At 41.4% G+C, this 23,453-nt stretch overlaps 3 protein-coding genes across 6 annotated transcripts; all 3 read left to right on the forward strand.

The window, feature by feature from the left end:
- The first annotated feature begins 154 nt into the window (after nucleotides 1-154).
- LOC103703902 (protein NRT1/ PTR FAMILY 5.2-like) lies at nucleotides 155-6,002 on the forward strand. 2 transcript variants are annotated; one of them, XM_008786948.3, is made up of 4 exons: nucleotides 155-332; nucleotides 961-1,178; nucleotides 3,753-4,324; nucleotides 4,830-6,002. In XM_008786948.3, exons 1-4 carry the CDS (start codon nucleotides 212-214, stop codon nucleotides 5,719-5,721), a joined length of 1,803 nt encoding a protein of 600 aa, XP_008785170.2. In that variant the 5' UTR covers nucleotides 155-211; the 3' UTR covers nucleotides 5,722-6,002. The 2 variants fall into 2 exon arrangements, with proteins under 2 accessions (XP_008785170.2, XP_026659159.2); XM_026803358.2 differs by lacking the exon at nucleotides 961-1,178 and having other exon boundaries at nucleotides 314-332.
- A 3,718-nt stretch (nucleotides 6,003-9,720) lies between these two features.
- On the forward strand, nucleotides 9,721-14,753 carry LOC103703903 (protein NRT1/ PTR FAMILY 5.2-like). The gene is made up of 4 exons (XM_008786949.3): nucleotides 9,721-9,893; nucleotides 11,620-11,837; nucleotides 12,527-13,098; nucleotides 13,618-14,753. The coding sequence occupies exons 1-4, from the start codon at nucleotides 9,773-9,775 to the stop codon at nucleotides 14,507-14,509; spliced, it is 1,803 nt and encodes a 600-aa protein (XP_008785171.1). The 5' UTR covers nucleotides 9,721-9,772; the 3' UTR covers nucleotides 14,510-14,753.
- Nucleotides 14,754-17,829: 3,076 nt separating this feature from the next.
- On the forward strand, nucleotides 17,830-21,931 carry LOC103703904 (protein NRT1/ PTR FAMILY 5.2-like). Of its 3 annotated transcripts, XM_026803359.2 has the most exons (5): nucleotides 17,830-18,574; nucleotides 18,799-18,944; nucleotides 19,710-19,927; nucleotides 20,185-20,753; nucleotides 20,963-21,931. In XM_026803359.2, the coding sequence occupies exons 2-5, from the start codon at nucleotides 18,815-18,817 to the stop codon at nucleotides 21,858-21,860; spliced, it is 1,815 nt and encodes a 604-aa protein (XP_026659160.1). In that variant the 5' UTR covers nucleotides 17,830-18,574; nucleotides 18,799-18,814; the 3' UTR covers nucleotides 21,861-21,931. The 3 variants fall into 3 exon arrangements, with proteins under 3 accessions (XP_026659160.1, XP_017697476.1, XP_026659161.1); XM_017841987.3 differs by having other exon boundaries at nucleotides 17,830-18,944; XM_026803360.2 differs by lacking the exons at nucleotides 17,830-18,574; nucleotides 18,799-18,944 and having other exon boundaries at nucleotides 19,839-19,927; nucleotides 20,005-20,753.
- The last annotated feature ends 1,522 nt before the right edge of the window (nucleotides 21,932-23,453 follow it).

The raw sequence follows: 23,453 nt of genomic DNA on the forward strand, positions 1-23,453 counted from the left end.
GCCATTATGAGGTAGGCAATTGAACCTACTGGATGGCACATAGTGTAAATGACCACTAGACCTTGGTTCATTTGATGCAGGTTGGGGATAGTATATGGATGGCATATGATGCAAGAATCTATCAAGGAGGTCTATAAAAGCCAGCGCTCATGAAAGCTATCTTCCATCTAGCTTGTTTGTGGTTCCAACTCGCAAGGGACCCTGCCGAGCCATGGCAGAGCGCTGTGAGTCCGGGCAAGGGGAGTACACAAAGGACGGCTCTGTCGATCTAAAGGGCAACCCTGTCCTTAGATCCAAAAGAGGAGGATGGACTGCTTGCGGTTTTGTAGTGGGTAATGACTTCGCCTGTCTCTTTGCCCACTCATCCAATCATCCAATCGCATATTTCCTGAGCTTTCAAATGAGAAACTCGTATTTCGGACTCCATAATCTTGTAGGTTCCACTAAATCCCACCCTGAAATCTATTGTCCTCCGGCTTCAAAGTCGACTGCTATTAGATTCCCATAGAATCCATCTAGTCTCCCCATTAAATCCCTTCGCTTTGCTTTCGAAGGACACCAACTTCTCGCATCTATAACATAAACCTTCATTTCCTTTGAGGACCCCATCAAAGAGTTGCAGTATGAGACATGGCCCCAACTCTGGTTTTTGGGTTAAATTTGCAGTGGAGAAATATCCTCATGAGTTGTGAACTCCATTAATTGGTGGTCTCTGACCATCTTCTTACTGTTGGATGACTACCCACTACTAGGTTTTCCTTCAATTCAAGCAATATATATTATTTTTATCAAATAATCTGGTTGCTGACTTGCTACACCTACCTCGAAGGAAATTTTTGTTTAGAAATAGTTCCCTGTTGATCTTTCCTACTAACTTATTCATATTGTTCATTTCCAAGTATGACTCTAGAAAGAATCGCTACCAACCTCTACAACCATTTATTTTATTTATTTTGGCAGTGTATGAGGTGTTCGAGAGGATGGCATTCTATGGGATATCTTCAAATTTGGTGATATATCTAACAAACAAGCTGCACCAAGGGACTGTTACATCATCAAATAATGTGACCAATTGGGTGGGCACGGTGTGGATGACACCAACCATTGGTGCCTACGTTGCCGACGCCCATCTTGGCCGCTACTGGACTTTCATCATAGCATCCATCATCTATCTCTCCGTAAGTCTTCACTCTTATCCTCACTGTGTATTTAAGCACTCTTGGACTTGATGGAAGCTCAAAAGCATAGTATAATTGGAAGATACAAATAAACAAATTAACATGCCACATGTGGGATGTTGGCAACCTTGGTTACCAATTCAATACTTCAACTAATTTAATGTTTAATAATGCACCAAATGCCGACAGAAAGGGAGTAGACCTAAATCTTGATATTGTACATTGATATGATTTGGAACTAACAATTAGGTTTAACTAGGATTGCAGTATCATGTTTCTATCTTATATAAATTTGTAGGAAAAGTATGGCTTCCTCCTCTTGAGCATATCTTGTTTCTGGCTTCGAATCGGTTGGTACTTAAATATTAGATCCTTATACTCTTAAGGTGTTCTCCATTATTATTCTTGAACGGAAAAAAAAAAATATATATATATATTTAGGATACATAATACAATTTGAACCTAACCCACTTTGCAAATAAAAGTTTACATGTCAATTATCATACTATTTGTTTAAAGTATTTTTGATAATGATTATTTATGTATTATTTTACTTCCTTTATGTAATTTTGTATTCTAAAATGAAGATTAATATTTTTCATTTCAAAGTGTCGTGACGATACCCAAGGATCTCAATATGCCCCTCTTTTGAATGTAATCTGAATAAAGAAATAAATCTGCTCTGGATGGGCACTTAATTTACGACGTGAAAAAGTTGCCCAACTTGCTCACTCATGGCCGACGAGTCTGCATTCATTCTTAGTAGACAAATTCACACTTGCTCGTTGGAAAGCAACAAACGACGGCGGAAGTTGTCTCATGTTGTGACTTTGCAAAGCTTCTAAAATCCATGGCTCAATGTCCGCAGCAATCAAAGCTGGCAAGTAGTCAATAAACTATCTCATCAGTCATGGGTTGTTGAGATATGGGGGAATGTGTTTTCTTATTATTTATTTATTTATTTGGCCTTTGTTAATTGAACTTCGATCCTAAAATCGTCAAACAGATAGCATCATGGCCAACCGCTCTGCAGACTTTTGACTGCTCAATTTTGAATTCAATCATTGTGTATCGTTTACCAAATCGGATTTTTCATATGATGACTATGATCTTAAATCGAGTTCAAAACAATAATTGTTCAAAATGATGTTGGGCTGGGAAAACCCAAGACCTTATCTCAAAGGGGTCCTTGATCATGCTTTATCCAAGAGATTCTCAACGCATTATGGGTCTAAGCAATATAGAGTTTGGATTCCATCAAGTTCAAGGACAAAGCTTGATGGTCCAATTCTACTATCATGGCCATCCATGTATTACGTGACGATCATGATGCATCAAAGTCTATGCTATGCATAAGACAGCTGCCCCTGCAAATACATGGCGCCTAATATACTATGGTAGCACAATACATAAACGAATTACGGTTGTAAACTACGCCATCAAGTTCGAACCAAACTCTTAAACACATGGCCACATGAACCCTTATAGAACACAAATCCAGTTATCAAGTATATTATATAATAAAAGAAATTACATGACCATATTTTCCTCCTTCTTCTTCCCACAAACCAAATGAGTCCATAAAGTTAGCTGGTCTTGAAGCAAATGGTCAAAGCTACGGTCCTTTGTGGTGCGTGGACTTCTCTGCAATGTGCTGCACCAAACTCTATGGTGCCCAAGGCTTGGTTCGATTTTTTGATCGAACCTACATTTTTGCCTAGGCCCCTCCCATGGGCCTATTTTTAGTGCCCAAGCTTGTTAAATTTTAGGATGAAATCGACGAGCCCTAGCTCATGATCAGCTCCGGCCGGATGTATCTTTGGTAGGAAAGGGGGGCCTGGGCCTTCCTTTGGTTGAATCATGCACTGATTGCCTTAGGAGATGTGGAGGATGGAGTTAGGCATGCTTTGAGATGTTTGCGGTTGGTTCTCCAACGGTGGATTCACGAGAAAGTGAATCCTTCTTTCGCGCGATAAATACACCCCAATTCCCCTTCTTCTTCAAGTGCGAGAGATCCCTTCTCTGCTCTCTCAAAACTCCAGGATCTCTCCTCCCACACCACCACCTTCTCTTCTCTTTCTTTCGCTGCCAGGGCTACTCTTCCTGCCTACGGTCCGACTTCGTCGCTCGCTACCGTGTTCCAATGCTCTGCCTACCGACCTTCTCCCTCGCCTACACAACGAGCAGCTTTCCAATCCTCCCCATCTTTTCCTCATCTCCATTTCCGCTCGCCCACCGCGCCGAGCAATCCGCCGACATTGTAACCCCGCGCCCAAACTCCCAAGATCAAAAACTATGTTCCCGCCACCTGCCAAAGGAATAGAGAGAAGGAAGGGGAGAAGGTAGGGAAGGAACAGGGAGAGAGGCAGAGACAAAGCAAGCGAAAGGAAAGGAAAATTAGAATGCAAACTTAGAATCGTGAGAAGATCTAGAGGGCTACTAATGAACTGGGAAATTATTCATCTCTATATATCGAGCAGCTTAATTTCAGTTATTCTCTTTTTAGTTTCGTATTCTTATGCTCATGTCTCGACGATGTTACTCTATCTAATGATCGATGTTCTCTCTCCCCAGGGGATGTGTCTTCTAACCATGGCAGTATCACTGCACTCTCTCAGACCACCACCCTGTGGAGCTAACACCGCGGACCCCAACTGCCACCACAAGGCGACCTCGCTGCAACTGGGTGTGTTCTTCTGCGCGCTCTACATCCTCACCGTCGGCACGGGCGGAACCAAGCCCAACATCTCGACCATTGGCGCCGACCAGTTCGATGAATTCGATCCCAAGGAGCGCGCCCACAAGCTCTCCTTCTTCAACTGGTGGATGTTCAGCATCTTCTTCGGGACCCTCTTTGCCAACACCGTCCTCGTCTACATCCAGGACAATGTCGGGTGGACCCTCGGCTATGCTCTCCCCACCCTCGGCCTCGCAATCTCCATTGCCATCTTCGTAGCAGGCACCCCATTCTACCGACACAAGCTTCCGTCAGGCAGTCCCTTCACTAAAATGGCCAGGGTTCTTGTAGCTGCAGCTCGGAAGTGGAGGGTTACCTTGCCTAATGACCCCAAGGGGCTCCATGAGTTGGATTTGGAGGAGTATGCCAAGAACGGAAGGTTCCGAATCGACTCCACTCCAAACTTAAGGTTGTTCTCTTTTGACCATTAATGCTCGAAACATATAGCCTTATCCGTTATTGAGTCGTCAAATTATGCTTCCATACTGTGCATGCGTGGAGTCTTCTCTGCTCGATAATTAAAAAACAGGGGGGTTGATGAGGGTAGTTTACCATGTAGCTTGCATTTTTGAATTACGCCGTCTTGCCTCATATATTTGGAGATTTCTCAATTTAGAGTCTGGTTGATGAAAGGGTTTCCGGAGAATTCCCATGCATGTATTATGCTTTCAAATTAGCACTCAGAATATATGACTGCTCGGCATGGACAGAGGTTGTAAAAGATACAACGGCCAATGCCATAAAAGAAGATCAAACATTCTTTGATGTAAAAGATGCAACCCAAACCCCATTCTTAAATTACGATACAATGCATTTCATGAGTAAAGCTTTCTCAACTTGAATCTCAGCTTTATACATACAGGCGCACACGCTTTGGATGATGATTGATTGTTGTATGCTTTGCGTTTGTGCAGATTCCTGAGCAAGGCTGCCGTAAAGGCTGGCCCAACAACACCATGGGTACTCTGCTCGGTGACGCAAGTGGAGGAGACTAAACGGATGCTACAAATGATTCCGATATTGTTTGCAACCTTCATCCCGAGCACGATGGTCGCTCAGGTGAACACCCTCTTTGTCAAGCAAGGGAACACTCTTAATCGACACATTGGCCCACACTTCCAAATACCTCCTGCAAGCCTTGCAGCCTTCGTCACAATCTCGATGCTCATCTCTGTAGTGATATACGACCGGTACTTTGTCCCACTAATGAGGCGATGGACCAAGAACCCTAGGGGAATTAGTCTCCTCCGAAGGATGGCAGTTGGGCTAGTTATCCATATCTTCATCATGATGATTGCTTCGCTAACGGAACGGCATAGATTAAGGGTTGCAAGAGAGCATGGTTTAGTAAAGAATGGGGGGAAAGTGCCGCTCACCATCTTCATATTACTGCCTCAATTTCTGCTCATGGGGGTGGCTGATGCTTTCTTAGAAGTGGCCAAGATAGAGTTCTTCTATGACCAGGCTCCAGAGGGGATGAAGAGCCTGGGAACATCTTATTCCATGACTAGCTTGGGGGTAGGGAACTTCCTTAGTAGCTTCCTTCTATCGACTGTGTCCCACATCACGGAGAAGCATGGCCACACAGGTTGGATCCTGAACAACCTTAACGCCTCTCGTCTGGACTACTACTATGCCTTCTTTGCCACCCTCAACTTCCTGAATTTTATCTTCTTCCTCCTCGTGTGCCGGTTTTATGTTTATCGGGCTGAGAACTCCGAGTCGGACACCACAGTCAGGGAAGAGGAAGCAGTGCAAATGCCAACCTTGAGGAATCACGCGCACGAGTTGTATTCAAATGGTTAGATCAGTATAGGCGTTTGTGGGAGCTGGGCATAAGCACTGTTATAGCAACAAGCATAAAGAAAACACGATGATGCAGTCGATGCTTGAGATTGTATGGTAAACAGAACAGATATACTAACAGATTATTAATTGCATGGAAACGATAGTTAGGATGTCGATTTTGATGTAATATGGTCTCACTTATGTGCCGGTTTTGGCAACTTTCAGACTCTGAAGAATTCCGCTTAATATTCCCTTTTACTCAAAAAAATAAAAAAACAAGAAGAAGAATTACAGTTCAATATGCATTTTGACGTGATTCGAAGGTATAAGTAAGTAGTTAGATAAATACTAAATAATAAGTACACTTATGGCCCATTGACTGGTTACACGGTACATACTGGCCTCGTTTGATATGATACAATTCCACGCCGCCCTCAATGTTTGTATACAGTTAAAGCCCAGTTCGAACGACACAGTGGCCTGAACTTCCAAACACCTCGGGCCCCAAATAATCCGAACTCTTCCTAGGCCCACTTGAGCTAGAGGCATGCTTTGAACTGTAGCACTCCAGATCATGGGCTACTGCTTGCGAATTTAAGCTTTGTATCCAGGCTTAGACGAAAACTAGGATCCAAAACTTAACAGCTGCTGAAGGATTAGGGTTGGGCTCGTGCACCGAACTCATTAATAGGCCTGACCAGAAGCCCAGCCTGAGTTGCATTTTTTTTTTTTTTGCTAAAAGCGGATTTTCATACAAAACGAGCCTGAGTTGCATTTGCATCAGAAAAAGAAGCCCATTTCAAATCCCAGGGCTGGCGCACTGCAAATGAAAAGGATCTGGATCGAAGAGTTTCCTTTTGGCAGACTGCATTAGAGCTGATGCAGAGGGCATGTCTTTCACTCGTGCGTAGTGAGTTACCTCACTTTTTGTTACCCCAAAAAAAAAAAAAAACGAAGCAAGCAAATGGCCCTGGTGCCGATGTATTCGTAAATTAGAGTCTACAATGTGCAGTGCATGTGAGAGTTAGCATAGATGGATGGTTGGTTTCTCCTCATCTGACTAAAGATTTTTTATGTAATACAATTTGATAAGTATTCATTGCTCCGCTTACAAAATTTAGTGAATTCGAAACCTTAGCCTTCTAAGGGTCAGTTTGATCCCAAAGGATCATCTAGAGAACCAGCTAATGGCTTCTACGCTTATGATTGGATCGAGCAACAAAATTTTGTAAGACCGCCATAAAATCATTGCAAGTGCAACCAAAATGAATATATAAAAGAAAGATCTGTATGTTCATGTAAGTGGATTTGTGGCTGACCCGTAAAGAATCTAATAGTCCAAGTGTATGTCCTTGTAAGTAAAACAAGTCAATAGTAATATCTGTGCAGAATTGTTGAATCACAACTACTGCATTGTTGGACCACACCACGCACGCTAATAATTTATTGATCTTGAAGCAATTATTGTGCCAACAACCAACGATTGACATCGTCAAAGAAGATAAACCATTCTTTCACACGAAAGATACAATCCAGAACCACTTGGGGTTAGGGGTGGAAATTTTGATTGAATGTGAAATAGCAGTTAATTCAAGTAATGGGATTGGCTTCGTCACAAGTTAACATGACTCTAGTAAAGCGGTTGGTACGCTCTATTTGGCGTTTGAGTTAAGGGCAAGATTCACTCAAAAGGCTGATGCTCACTAGTCTTTGAGATTAGCCTCGAGAGAATAACTACAATCTTGCAATTAACTGATGTTTAAAAAGCAATTATATTCCAAACATGTGTCTAAGACTTAGATTCCATTACATATGACATAAAAAAAAAGGGCAGTGTTAAAAATAAAATTTTGTTTACTAATGGACCTAATAAGCCACCAATGTATGGATTCTCCTAGCGCTGCCATATGACATGATGGATTTGTGGACATGAAGAAAATCCCTTTGCAGGGCTTTCAGCCCCCAACCTTAACCTCCGTTTGGTCGTCAAAGCATGCTTGACCACAACATCATATCCAAACGGATTGCACGTGCCCTTTTTTTTTTGGTACAACAGCTGCTTACACTGCTTTTGCATGAGCACAGCCAGCTACATTACTATTGCGCGTGCTCTTTGCGGGCTCCAATCTTCAGTACGATTTGGCTCCAATCTCACGCTTCATTCTCAATCGGATCCCGTGTCCTGTCCCGCGCAGGCACCTCAATTTCCTAATTTTCCATTCATTTTATCTTTCTGAGAGAAGATGTATGTAAACGTCTCTTGTCTGAAAGGGTGGATAAAAGGATGATTTTAGTTTGGATCTCCAAACAATGATTGACAGGCACTTTTAATGTCAAGTTGGGATATTTTGAATGCAAATATTTTCTTGAATGTATCAAGATACTATAAAAATATTTGGCATGTGAACTAGTCCAAATAGTCTAGGGTTTAAGTGCGGTCGAGCACGCTAGAATATTTTGATAGAATAAAGAGGAAGCGAATCACTTCTTTCAATTTGTTTAAAGAAGAATAAAATATATTAAAAAAAGATGGAAGAAAAGAAAGAATTTCCAACTAGGAGGAAGGGCAATTAGTCAAAAAGGAAGAAAGGTACCTTTAAATCTCTTTTGACCCGAAATGCTCCCAAAAATGATAGGTGTGGATTGTATTCTCGCCGAAAAAAGATTCTGTCGTCTTTCTCAAGCCAAATGTGCAAAAACAAATCTTATCGCAGAAGGTTGGATTTCCTTTATCCTCCAATATTGGACAAGAATCAAAGATGGTCCAAATGCTATTCCAATGTGGCTCGTGTGTTTCTTTTGAGGAAAGAAGCTAATAGTTGGCTCAAGATATTCAAGTCACTGATCAAAGTGAACGCAAGGATCAAAAGATGTGGCTTATTCTTGTAGTGGCATATATGACGTGCCATCTCGTGGTGGACATGCTTGATGCCCTGATGTATCAAACATATTGTACACCAGGATGTTTGATATGCATAGCCAAGTACATGACAATAGCATCCATGCACCAATGCTTCTCGACAACCTGATAAATGATGCAATACTAATGTCAACCACCTTACATAACAAATGAAAGGATAAAATTTGAAAAAAAAAAATTTACAGCAACATCCATTCAATTTTTTTATGATTTGTAATTACATCACAAAATTTTTAAATTTCCAATTCGATCCCAGCACTTAATTTTTGTTGCAATATGGCCGAGCCGTCCATCTCTGTCAAATCCAAGAACATATGATAATAATATGATAAAAATGTATTTTTAAAATTTTAGAAATATCCCTCCAGGGAAGGAACAAACTATAATTCGCAGTCCTCATGAACCCTTGCACCCTCTCGCTCTCACACTCTCAGTGAAACCCTCATTGATGATGTGAATCCTAAGCAAAGCTTCTTCTTCTTAGCCACGGCGCCAACGAGCCCGGGCTTGTGGCGTCAGTGAGCCTGGGCTGGCACGCTCATAAAGTAGCAACGGCTCGGTGCTCTTCTAGAAACAACCATGAAAAGGATATGGTGAGGCCTAGGTCCAAATTAACTCAACCACAAACTTGGATAATGATTTATCTGATCCACTTGCACGACCTACTAAAATATTCTTAAATTCTATATTACCATTGAAAGCTTCTTTGTGACAATTGCCAATTATTATTATTATTAAAAATAATTAGAATATTAGTTTCTCATGGATTTTATTGGCTTACCATATTCTTATCCTCCTAACTACTATTTGGAATTGGAAGGTATTTTTACATATGCATTGACTAATATTACTTGAGATTGATCTACTGTGTGCACTCACTTGAGTTTTAGGGCATAATAACTAAAATAATTTATTAGTAAATCGAACTTTTTCCTGGCAGAGTCCCCATTATTTGTTCTTCTTTGTAGGAGATGACACGCGCCATAATGAGATAGGCCATCGTCTCCTAGCGGTTGGTACAGTGTAGTTGGAGCAGCATGGCAAATGATGCAAGTATCCATCGAGGAGGTCTATAAAAGCCAGAGCTCATAAAAGCTATCTTCCAACTACCTTGTATGTATTCCAACTTGCAAGGGAACTCGCCGAGCCATGGCAGAGCGCTGTGAGTCCGGGCAAGGAGAGTACACAAAGGACGGCTCTGTCGATCTAAAGGGCAACCCTGTTCTTAGATCCAAAAGAGGAGGATGGACTGCTTGCGGCTTTGTAGTGGGTAATACCTTCGCCTGTCTCTTTGCCCACTCATCCAATCCTCGAATCGCATATTTCTTGAGCTTTCAAATGAGAAACTCATATTTAGGACTCCATAATCTTGTAGGTTCAACTAAATCCCACCCTGAAATCTGTTGTCCTCCGGCTTTGAAGGGCCCATATACAACCCAAACCTATGATTCAAAGTTATCTAGTATCAGATTCCCATAGAATCCATCTAGTCTCGCCATGAAATCCCTTTGCTTCGCTTTCGAAGGACACCGACTTCTCGCATCCATGACACAAACCTTCATTTCCTTTGAGGAACCCATCAAAGAGTGGCAATATGAGACATGGCCCCAACTCTGGTTTTTGGGTTAAATTTGTATTAAAATCACCACATATTCCAAAAACTTAAGCTAATAGGATGAGATAGATTTATTTATATAATTTATATTTTTTAAAAAAAAATATCCGCATGAGTTGTGAACCCTATTAATTGGTGGTCTCTGGCCATCTTCTTCCTGATGGATGACTACCCACTTCTGAGTTTTTCTTCAATTCAAGCAATATATTATTTTTATCAAATAATCTGGTTGCTGACTAACTACACCAACCTCTTCTTACTATATTATAATAGTTATTTCAATTGACTACTCTAGATGGAAATTTTTGTTTAGAAACAGTTCCCTGTTGATCTTTCCTACTAACTTAGTCGTATTATTTTTTTTTTATTTTTTTTTTTGCTAAACCGGGTGATCTATACAACACGTGTACGGATACACCAATAAAATCGGAAAACAAAACATCAGCTCCCCGTCCCCAGCCCATAAGGTACTACCAGCATGGTTAGCCACATACGTGGCCACCCAATCCGCAGCCCCGTTGGCTTCTCTAAACACATGCTTCGCCTGGACCACCCCTCCGTCCCTCATCATCAACCAGATATCGCGGATCAAGGGATGGTCGGCAGCACCGGCTCTCAGACCCCCCTGGATCCAACTAATGACCGTAGCCGAGTCACCCTCCAAGATGACTGATCTAGCTGAGAGCACATGCTGAGCGTGTCGAAGACCCGCCCAGGCAGCTCTCAGCTCCGCTCCAGGAACCGTGCACTCAAATACCTGACAGCCTCCCGCCGCCACTACCCTGGAGGTCGGGTCCCGAATAACAAAACCCGCTCCACCTATCGTGCCACCATCCAGCACGGACCCATCAAAATTGACTTTGAGGAAGCTTGGGGTGGGGGCTCCCTGGTGAAAAACACCGTGTGAGAAGCTGCCGAGGCAGAAGGGGAACCCCAGATATCCCGAGCTATCAAAAGTCCATCTAAGGAGGAAGCACGACTAATCTCTGCCGCCTGCGCCCGGGTGCTCTCCGCCACGAGCCTGGCGACTTGCTTTGCTCACCAAAGGTTCGAGCATTCCTGGCCAGCCATATCTGGTATGCTGTGCAGGTCGCTCTAACCGCCTCTTGGCGTGTCAATGGGTTACCCGACCACCAGCGGATAGTTCGTAAGAACTGGTCCCCACGGGTCCAACCCTCCCATGGCAGCCCCGCCGCACACCACGCCGCCCTCGCCCATATGCACTGAAACAGTACATGGTCCACCGACTCATCAGCTCCGCATGCCCCGCACTCTGGGGGCATCCTCAAGCCCCGTTCGCTCAATACTGCTCTTGTTTTCTAGAAAGAATCGCTGCCAACCTCCACAACCATTTTATTTATTTATTTATTTATTTTGGCAGTGTACGAGGTGTTCGAGAGGATGGCATACTATGGGATATCTTCAAATTTGGTGATATATCTAACCAAGAAGCTACACCAAGGCACTGTCACATCATCAAATAATGTGACCAATTGGGTGGGCACGGTTTGGATGACACCAGTTATCGGTGCCTACATTGCTGACGCCCATCTTGGCCGGTACTGGACTTTCATCATTGCATCCATCATCTATCTCTCGGTAACTCTTCAATCTTATCTTCACTGTTTATCCGAGTACTCTCAAACTTGATGGAAGCTCGGAAGCATCGTATAATTGGAAGATATAAATAAACAAATTATCATGTCACATGTGGTTGGCCAGCAACCTTGGCTACCAATTCAATACTTCAACTAATTTAAGGATAGGAGTCCATAAAGTGTCCTGCCTGGTAGATCTGAATCTTGATATTTTACTTTGATAGGAATCTAACCCTTCCTCCTCTTGGACATATCCCGTTTTATCTTGTTAATTGAACTTCGATCCTAAATCGACAAATGGATAGCATCATGGCAAACAACTTTACAGGCTTTCTTTTTTTTGGTACATCGGTTGTTCACAAAACGTGAGAATAGCCAAAAGAGTGTACAGAAGATATTGCGCAGAGGTAGAGGAACATTTATATAACATATCTAAAAGATCACTTCTAAGTATTGCGCAGCAAAAGAGGCAATCTAATTCAAAAGCTTTTGAGTGATCATTTTTACATTCAATCATAGTGTATCGTTTACCACCTCGGATTTTTCATCTAATGATCATTATGCTCTCAAGTCGAGATGCTCTACTTTGTCGACCACTGGTTAGCTGCATTTGTTAGGTAGCTGATTAGTTTGCCATCATAAAAATAATGCCGGGGCCTGTGAAAACCTAATGCTGTTCTCTTTCCCCAGGGGATGTGTCTTCTTACCATGGCGGTATCACTGCACTCTCTCAGACCACCACCCTGTGGAGCTAACACCGACGACCCCAACTGCAACCACAAGGCGACCTCGCTGCAACTGGGTGTCTTCTTCTGCGCGCTCTACATCCTCGCCGTCGGCACGGGCGGGACCAAGCCCAACATCTCGACCATCGGCGCCGACCAGTTCGATGAATTCGATCCCAAGGAGCGCGCCCACAAGCTCTCCTTCTTCAACTGGTGGATGTTCAGCATCTTCTTCGGGACCCTCTTTGCCAACACCGTCCTCGTCTACATCCAGGATAATGTCGGGTGGACCCTCGGCTATGCTCTCCCCACCCTCGGCCTCGGAATCTCCATTGCCATCTTCGTAGCAGGCACCCCATTCTACCGACACAAGCTGCCGTCAGGCAGTCCCTTCACTAAAATGGCCAGGGTTCTTGTAGCTGCAGCTCGGAAGTGGAGGGTTACCTTGCCTGATGACCCTAAGGAGCTCCATGAGCTGGATTTGGAGGAGTATGCTGAGAGCGGAAAGTTCCGAATCGACTCCACTACAAGCTTAAGGTTGTTCTCTTTTGATCATTAATGCTTGAAGTTATTGTCTAATTATGCTTCTATACCGTGCCTGCGTAGAGTCTTCTAAGCTTGGAATTAAAAAAACAAGGAGGTTGATTAGGGTAGTTTACTATGTGGCTTGCATCTTTGATCAGTGCTTTTCTTGCCTCATATCCCTGGAGACTTCTCAATTTAGAGTTTACTTGATGAAAAAGTTAAGAGGATCGTGATGATGATAATTTCATGCTTTGCTCCCATGCATGTTTTATGCTTTCAAGTTTCAAAGTAGTCCTCCCAGAATATATGACTGCTCTGCATAGACGGGGGTGTACCTTTCGCGCGAAAGAAAGATTCACCTTCCTTCATGCGGATCACCATTAGATCAAGCAATTGCCGCTTCAAGATCTGTGTAGAGAGCAATCCAACAGGCGATGTTGGAAAAGAAGATCATTCATTCTTTCATACAAAAGATACATGCACACGCACATTTATATATGAATGATGATGGTGTTTATTGGCTACATGCAGATTTCTCAACAAGGCTGCCGTAAAGACTGGCCCAACAACGTCATGGATACTGTGCTCAGTGACGCAGATAGAGGAGACTAAACGGATGCTACAAATGATTCCGATATTGTTTGCAACCTTCATCCCGAGCACGATGGTCGCTCAGGTGAACACCCTCTTTGTCAAGCAAGGGAACACTCTTAATCGACACATTGGCCCACACTTCCAAATACCTCCTGCAAGCCTTGCAACCTTCGTCACAATCTCGATGCTCGTCTCTGTAGTGATATATGACCGGTACTTTGTCCCACTAATGAGGCGATGGACCAAGAACCCTAGGGGAATTAGTCTCCTCCAAAGGATGGCAGTTGGGCTAGTTATCCATATCTTCATCATGATGATTGCTTCGCTAACAGAACGGCATAGATTAGGGGTTGCAAGAGAGCATGGTTTAGAAGAGAATGGGGGGAAAGTGCCGCTCACCATCTTTATATTACTGCCTCAATTTGTGCTCATGGGGACGGCTGACGCTTTCTTAGCCGTGGCCACGATAGAGTTCTTCTATGACCAGGCTCCAGAGGGGATGAAGAGCCTGGGAACATCTTATTCCATGACTAGCTTGGGGGCAGGGAACTTCCTTAGTAGCTTCTTTCTGTCAACTGTGTCCCACATCACGGAGAAGCATGGCCACACAGGTTGGATCCTGAACAACCTTAACGCCTCTCGTCTGGATTACTACTATGCCTTCTTTGCCACCCTCAACTTCCTGAATTTTATCTTCTTCCTCCTCGTGTGCCGGTTTTATGTTTATCGGGCTGAGATCTCCGGGTCGGACACCAGAGTCAGGGAGGAGGAAGCATTGCAAATGCCAACCTTGAGGAATCACATTCATGAGTTGGATTCAAATAGTTAGATCTGTATGGGTGTTTTCAGGATCTGGGCATGAGCTCTGTTATAACAATAGGCATAAAGAGAACAAGATGCAGTCGATGCTTGAGATCGTATGCTAAACAGAACAGATTTATTAACAGATTATTAAATGCATGGAATCAACACTTAGGATGTTGATTTTGATGGAATATGGTTTCACTTGCGTAAAACATTTAGGCAACTATCAGACTTCCGAGAATTCCACTCAATAATCTGTTTAACCCAGTTAAATCTATTTAATCCATTTAAAATCCACTCAACCTATTTAACCTGCTTAATAAATAGTTTATGCAGATCAAGTTGGATTAACTGTTTAACAAACAGGTCAGGCTTGGATCTAAATTTTTGATCTGTTTAATAAATAGGTTGGATTCGAGTTAACAATTTTTTGACTTGATCCCCATCCAACCCATTTACATGTTGATTTTGGGAGAGTAGCTTGAGATAAATACGTTTGACTTTGATCGACATATGGTTTAACTTATATAGAACATTTTGACATGTTTCACATTAGAGAATTTATATTAATGTCTTAGAATTTGAATTTTTGCATGTGCTCCTCTCTTTATTGATTAATCATATATATATATAAAGACACATTCTATATATTTATAGATCCAAAAACTTGCTTTATCCCATAAATTGTCTAAAAGAACTCATTAATTTTCCATTAACCATAGTGGAATATCAATTTTGTTTGTTCCTCTCTTCACTCGGCTCTTTGGAGCTTCTAACTGGTTGGTTACATTACTTTCCAATGGTATTGTCTCTAAATTCGAGTCAAATCAAGATCTCAATTCTATCATCAATGGCAACAAGAAATTAAAATTTTCTGGTGGTGATGGTGTCGAGAAGCACAAGTGGCTTGTGAGAAGTTGCTGAGGATTGACTAAAGAGTTGAATTGAACAAAAAAATGCAACAAAAATTTTCATATTGTCTAATGGATAATTAACCAAATTTTTTATTGCAGAATTTATAGGATAAAGCAAATCTTGGTTTCCAAATATGTAAAAGTGGCTGGCGACTAATTTCTACTTCTCCATATGGTATCAAAGTAGGAGAAATGATCCTGCCTACTGACCTTCCTCTTTTCCCATCCCACCTTCTTTCTTGTCCGATGCCTCCATCTCCTCTATCCGCTGTACAACAATTCTTCTCTTTATCCTCTTACTCACGCCCACACCATGCTCTCTCGCTCAACCGGTCTTGCTCACTCCCTCACCCCCCCTCCACCTTACTCAGCTATATGCACCGTTACCCCAAGCAGGGGCGGCCCAATACATTTGGAGGCCTAAGGCGAATCCAATGAATGAGGCCTTTTTTTTAATAATAATTTTTTTAATAAATATAAAATATTTAAAAAAATGATATGAAAATAGATAGCTATCAAATACACTATTTCAACAAAGATACATGAATCTAACAAAGATAGACAAGAAATCTTTTTAATTTAATATTATTTTTGAATGAAAGTGCAGAAAAGTAATTATCCTAAAAAAAGGGCCATAAAACTAATTAAATAACTGAGATAATGCTTGGCAATATTGTTTATCATGGCAAGTAAGAGTGGAATAGGAAAAGGTCATCCCATGGCACTTCATGGTCAAGGTAAAAAAAAGTAATTATCCAGAAAGGAGCTTCACTGTAAGAGAAAGTAGGGGCATTATGGGAAATTGACTCCATCTAATTAATAAAAGTCCCATCCCTCCATCTCCCCTTCAAGTGAGTACCCAAGCAGCAACCGCAACATCACAGCACAGCAGCCATTCAACCCCCTCCCTCCTTCTCTCTCTACCACCCAAGAGGGGAGAAGAAACCGAGAGGAGAAAATTAAAAGAATCTCCACCCTCCAAGAAGTCCATTTCCAATCCCCCTTTCTTCCTGATGGCCCAGCTGGATCAGGAGTAATGTGAGGGAAGGAAAACCAAGACCAAAACCAAACAAGAAAAGGGATGAAAGATAAGAGTGGCTTCAGGCGTGTATCAAGCCAACCAAATCCCTCCTCTCTCTCTCTCTCCATCCAAAACAAAACTACCGTCCCCAACTTCCTAAATTTCCCCTCTGCAGGCCAAGAAACTCTCCACCTCCCTTCCATCAAAGGGGAAGACTCGATATGGGGCCTTTGCTTCCTTTTGGTCACGGTCAGACCGACCCTCTCTCTCTCTCTCTCTCTCTTTCTTTACCTCCCGGGGGCCTTCCATTGGCCCGGGGCATTAGGCGACCGCCTCGGTCGCCTAAGGCTCGGGCCGGCCCTGACCCCAAGCCCCTTATCCAAAAGCAGTTCTAGCGTCTAGTTGTCTAAGTTGGTTTGTAATGATCTCCACGCTCTAACTCGAGAGCTCTAACTCGAGAGGACGTCTTTGCCATCATCTGACCTTTCATCAAGTATCGGATAAAAATAGAATATCTCTCGATTGTAACCACCGGATTGAAATAGAATACAAATGGTCTCTTTTATGGTACCAAAATGATCAAAATGTTTCTCCATGCTAGGAACGGAATAACTCTATGATTGTTACTACGGAATTGAATACTCCTACAATTGTAAGGGTGAGCTTGATCCCAAAGGATCATCTAGAGAACCAACTGTCAACTTTACTAATTTTATGACTTGTCTGAACAACTAAATTATTTAATATTGGAGGACCACCATAAAGTCATTGCAAGACGAACTAGAAAGAATATATATATATATATATATATATATATATATATATATATATATATATATATATATATATATATATATATATATATATATATATATATATATATATATATATATATATTGTAAAAGAAAGATCTATGCACTCCAAGACTTGTTCGGTATATGTGGGAAGAATTTTTTTTTAATGAAATATTTTTTTTTGAATATAATGCCTAGAAAAATAATTTTGGCATGTTTGATTGACCATGAAAAAGTGACACATTTTAGAGTAGCTTATGTTTGATTAAACATTTATTTTTTGAAAAAATTGTATAAAATATCTATTATATTCTTAATAAAGAAAAAGATCTTATCTATAAATTTTGATGGGTGAAGAGTATATTTGAAAAAAAAATCCTAATTTTCACCCGTAGAAAAATAGTTTTTCATGTCCTCCATGAGTTTTTTATAAAATATAATTTTTTTATCGAAATATTACTTTTTTATTTTTTTGAAAACTCTAACTAAATAAAAAATATCTTTTTAATTTTTCTGTTAACTATATATTTTTGCAAATCAAATGAGTTCCGATCCTTAACTTTTTTTTTTTTTTTTTGTCTCTTACCGAGAATATGCAGTATTTTTTTTTTTTGAAGTTTTGCCGGCCATCCATCGTAGCAACTACCTCCGCTCCGGTCTTACCAATGGCCAACCTAACCTGCCGTCCTTTGACATCCTCGTCCCATGGCATGCCCCTGCATTTGCTTCAGGGCACGACGAATTGACGAAACATCTCAAAGTCACCCGGAGACTTACTGCTCACCGCCATCTCCGCACGGTCGGTTGCCGAAGGATGCGGACGAGCTGCCTCTCAACGTCTTCTCCATCGTCCGGTTGCCAGTCCTCGGAACCAATTGAATGGAGAAATAGAAACAAACATGTGGGCGAGAGTGCGAGGAGCTCGTACTTTGCATCCACCGTGATTCACGAATACTCCGTCTCCATGTCAGTGTCATCAGTTCTTTTCAAAATAACAGCTATTTAACGTGACATCGACGAGGATGGCTGGTTGCCACACGTACGTCTCTCCTCTCAGAAGAGCCCAGAAAGCAGGGTAATGGAACCCACGGCACTTCACCCTGGATCTATGGCCTTGGACCTCATTTTGGTCGCTGCATATTTTAAGCCAGGTCAGTTTCATAGCCATCCTGAGGCCGGAAAAATCCACTCACTGGAAGTGGTGGTCAGTTTCATAGCCCAGAAAAATCCAAAGTATAAGCTTCAAAGCCAAGATAAAACTTCCTTTAAATGTATCCACTCACCTCTATCAAGTTTTTACGATTAAACACTCACTAGAAGTGGCGGTGCGTCCCAGTTGGCCAGCTTTATCCATATAACAGGTAGATGATTCCGAAGCTTAGCTTAGTCGAGGCTAATTCTTTTGCTGCTTTCTGCGTCTCTTTCGCACCTTATCTATCTAATCGGAGCTCGATGAACTCGAGGGCAAGAGGGAAGACGAAAATAGAAAATATTCTATGCACAAACTCTAGCTGTAGTTACACACCTTGATCGTACTTGATTAAAGGCCGAGCTGTCATTCACATCACCTCCAACTGTATTACAGCTCCCTCTGCACCATAATGGCGGACGGAGGAGAGAACGGTCTGAGTTCTGAGGAGGATATCACGAAGGATGGTTCTGTAGATCTCAGGGGTCGACCCTGTGTGAGATCAAAAGGAGGGAGATGGACAGCGTGTTGTTTTATTGTAGGTGAGACTTGATATTTTTAGTATTGCATACAGTCTGATTACGTTGCTTCTTTTCCTTCATCTAGAGTCAGGAAACATCTTGAGCAAGTAGCACATGAGAGAGCTACTTGTGTAGTAGTAGAGCTTCTTTGTTGCTGCTGCTATTGTTGTTTATTTATGAACTGCAACATTCGCAACAAGATTTCTTGCTAAAAGACACAAATTCAAGTTTAAATTCCAGGATCTTTATATTCATGTTTTTTTTTTTTTTGATACGAAAGAGCCAGAATTTTAAGGACAGTTTCAGAGCTGAAAGAAAAACGATGCATCTAATCATGGACTAGTGATATATTTACCTGGTGTTAGTAAATTAGAATCGGAAACTGATGATGCCAAATGAGTAATATCAGTTGATAAACTTCAGACTATAAAGTAGCTAAATTCTACATCTTTATGATACCAAAACCCTCTTTTAATAAAATCAGGGGAAGTTTCTCACTTCCTCCATTACCACTCAAAAAATATGATACCCAAACTATACATTGCAACAAAATGGCAAATCTTAAAACTGGCATGCCATTTTCTTCTGATGAAAATACTTGTATGTCATCGATCTATTAATTTGACTTGCAAGTTGCTGATCACTACTTTGATAGATTTTGCTACTGAAACTGAACGAATAAACTTCTGAACAAAGTTATAATATTGAACCCTAAGTTCCAAGGCGCAGAGTTTCAGATGACCATTGTTCATCCAAGTTATTTATTTTACATGGAAATATATGTAGGTTATGAAGTGTTTGAGAGGATGGCGTTCTACGGGATCGCATCAAACCTGGTTATATATCTGACTAAGAAGCTCCATGAAGGCACAGTTTCCTCCTCAAACAATGTCACCAACTGGGTTGGAACCGTATGGATGACACCAATCTTGGGTGCATACATTGCCGACGCACATCTAGGCCGATATTGGACCTTCGTGATATCCTCTGCAATCTATCTTCTGGTAAGTGGTAACAGACGTTCTCCATGATGATTTAAATTCACATAGCAAACCAATGCTTTTTTATGAAAAATATTCAGGATTTGAATTTTGGACCTCCTCCAAAGATAAGCTAGCTCTTAAAGGGAAGAAGTGCCAACAAACTGAGCTAACAATTGTTCCCAGTCCTTCACTTCACTGCTTCAGTTAGCAGAGAGTGTGCTCAGGCTTTTTGTTTCTTCAAGTTTATGCAAGATGCCTGCAACTTCTTTTGTCAACAGGGGATGGGACTATTGACCCTCACGGTGTCGCTCCGCTCGCTGAGGCCTCCATCGTGCAGCACGGCACAGGCCGGCGACTGCAACAGCCATGTGACAGCATTCCAAGTGGGCATTTTCTATTGCTCGCTCTATACAATTGCCTTAGGAACCGGCGGAACAAAGCCGAACATCTCGACGATGGGTGCCGACCAATTCGATGACTTCGAGCCCAAAGAGAGAGCACAGAAGCTCTCCTTCTTCAACTGGTGGATGTTCAGCATCTTCTTCGGGACCCTCTTCTCCAACACCTTCCTCATCTACATCCAGGACAATGTTGGCTGGTCTGTCGGCTATGGACTTCCAACGACCGGTCTTGCCATCTCCATCTTGGTCTTCCTGGTTGGGACACCCTTCTACAGGCACAAGCTGCCATCAGGGAGCCCATTTACGAGGATGGCTAGAGTTGCTGTGGCTGCCATTCGAAAATGGGATGTTCCCCTTCCCAGTGATCCGAAAGAACTTTATGAGCTTGATTTAGAGCACTATACAAAGGCTGGGAAGTTTCCAATCGAATATACCGCTTCTCTAAGGTCCATTCCTCCCATTATATGCTAGCCATCTAAGTTTCTGTAGCTTACAGCATGTTCAACATAACGTAGAGGACTTGAGCTTAGACTCACATTAGCGTTTGAGCAAAAGATATAGTACTCCGAAATATAGTACTAAAATATAGTATTATCGTACTCCGAAATATCTACATCTATATATATATATACGTATCTTTTGCTCATGGTTTCAGGTTCTTGGACAAAGCTGCAGTGAAGAGCGGTCCTAACACCCCATGGAAGCTCTGCTCTGTGACCCAAGTCGAGGAAACCAAGCAAATGATCAAAATGCTGCCAGTTCTGGTAGCAACACTAGTACCAAGTGTTATGACGGCACAGGTCAACACCCTCTTCATCAAGCAAGGGACCACACTCGACCGCAGCATGGGACCTCACTTTGAGATCCCTTCTGCATGCCTCACGGCATTTGTGACAATCTTTATGCTGATAAGCCTTGTGCTCTATGACCGATGCCTCGTTCCTGCCATGAAGAAGCACACGAAGAACCCAAGAGGCATCACATTGCTGCAAAGACTGGGGATTGGCCTTCTCGTGCATGTTGCCATCATGGTCATTGCATCCTTAACAGAAAGGTATAGACTGAAGGTGGCAAGAGACCATGGGCTTGTGGATGAGAAGGCAGCACTCCCTCTCTCTATCTTTGTACTCTTGCCACAATTTGCCATGATGGGAATCGCTGATACTTTCGTGGAGGTCGCCAAGCTAGAATTCTTCTACGACCAAGCACCTCTGGGTATGAAGAGCTTGGGGACTTCTTATTTCACTACTAGTTTGGGAGTAGGAAATTTCCTGAGCAGCGTCCTTTTATCGACGGTATCTGACATCACAAAGAAGAATGGGAGCAACGGATGGATTCAAGACAACTTGAATGCCTCTCACTTGGACTACTACTATGCATTCTTTGCCGCTCTCAATGTCATTAATCTCTTCTTTTTCCTGGTTGTTTCAAAGTCTTATACTTACAGCACTGATGTCATTGAGTCGGAAATTGAGCTGAGAAAGTATAGTGAGATGTTGCCGAAGAAGGTCACAAGTGAAGGGAGTGGAAGTCTTCGAGTTAGGGATACATGATCAAAATTGTAATTTATTTGATTTGCTTCCATTGGCCCCCACAGGTGCTGAATCCAACTGTTTCTTCTTCATTCTGGATGGCTTTCTTAAAAACTTTCTTTCCACTTGCAGAAGACTCACATCCACATAAAACTCCTTTTAAGAATATGTTAAAGAGGATGGAGAATATTCAATTATGAAGACTGCATAGTGAATAAATCAAAGGAAATGGAAAAGCAACCAAAGAATAGAAAGAGCGTGCATTAAAGATCTACAAGAGTCCCGTCCTTGGATGATCATGGTGATTCAATGGAAGATAATGAAAGAGAAAGCAAGCATTGTAGGACTGGATAATCTTCTTTTCAAAAAAAAAAAAAAACTATAAGAAGTAAAATCAGGATCTTAAAGGATATATAATCCAATACATTTTCACAATTTATATTATTATTGTTTTTTTGTAATCGGTGAAATCATCTAACATTTTGCACCATGAAGCTCTCTTTCACATTAAAAAGAATAGGCCTTGAATCAAGTATTCTTAACTTCCACCCCCGTCTGTTTAGGTAGTCCTAATTCTACCAAGATTTTTTTTTTTTTCAATCTACTCAATTCGAATCTATTAAAATAAGATAGTGAAGAGTATTAAGAATTATAGAAAGAAAAATTTTAAACTCTTTACTTTCATTAAAATGAATAAAATTGTTATAAAAATCCTTTATTTATATTAATGAGTTTGGAGTCTTCAAATTCAGATTGAATTCTTCTCGCAGTTAAAGATAAATTAAGTAAAAAAATAGTGCAAAACTTTTTTTATATTCTTCCAATCAATATGTATAGAATTATTGTATATGATTTCAGTTACTACTACTGGTTTTATTATTTTGATCAATATCCTCTTTAGTTGAAAATTATTTTCCTAAAAAATATTTTTAAGCATTTCTAAGTTTGGATACAAGCTATATTTCAACTCCCATATCAATTTTGTCTCTTTTCATATTACCTAATTTCTTAGCTTTCCAAATTTTTAGTTGGTGATTGACTACTAAATATGGTAGATCTTGCTCTCAAATTCTATCCGTTTCCTTTCTAGAATTGCCAGAATGGTTCATGACATGTTTGATGATCTTTCTGAATTAAGACTTTTCTTATTTGAGAAATTTAGCTCCTACTAAATTAAAATTATAGATGGGTCAAAGTTTGTTTACCTATTTTGCATCCAAACCTTTTAGCTTTTTGACTTGTTGATGAATTCATCTTGGCTTCTCAAGTTTCCACCTATTTCAATATCAATACAACAAACTTCTTGCAAGCATGCAAGGCAAGAATGGATTCAAGCTAGCCTAGGCCGGCTTCCGGTCAGCTTTTGAGATCGGCTCTAGGGATTTCGAATCAGGCTCAAAGTTGGGTTATAGAGCCCAAATCAAAATTAGGCCAAATCCAACCCAAATTGAGGCCGGTAACAAAGCTTGATCCAACCCGGCCCATGTTCCAGCTCTACTTCCCGTTCAATGTTAATTTATATTTAACCCAAGCTTAAAATTAAGCTTGAATAAAGCTTCAATCCAAGCTTGAATCAAGCTTGACTCAAGTTTAAATCATGTCCCTGACGATTTG

Source organism: Phoenix dactylifera, chromosome 5 (assembly GCF_009389715.1).
Source record: "Phoenix dactylifera cultivar Barhee BC4 chromosome 5, palm_55x_up_171113_PBpolish2nd_filt_p, whole genome shotgun sequence".
NCBI classification, from domain to species: Eukaryota; Viridiplantae; Streptophyta; class Magnoliopsida; order Arecales; family Arecaceae; genus Phoenix; species Phoenix dactylifera.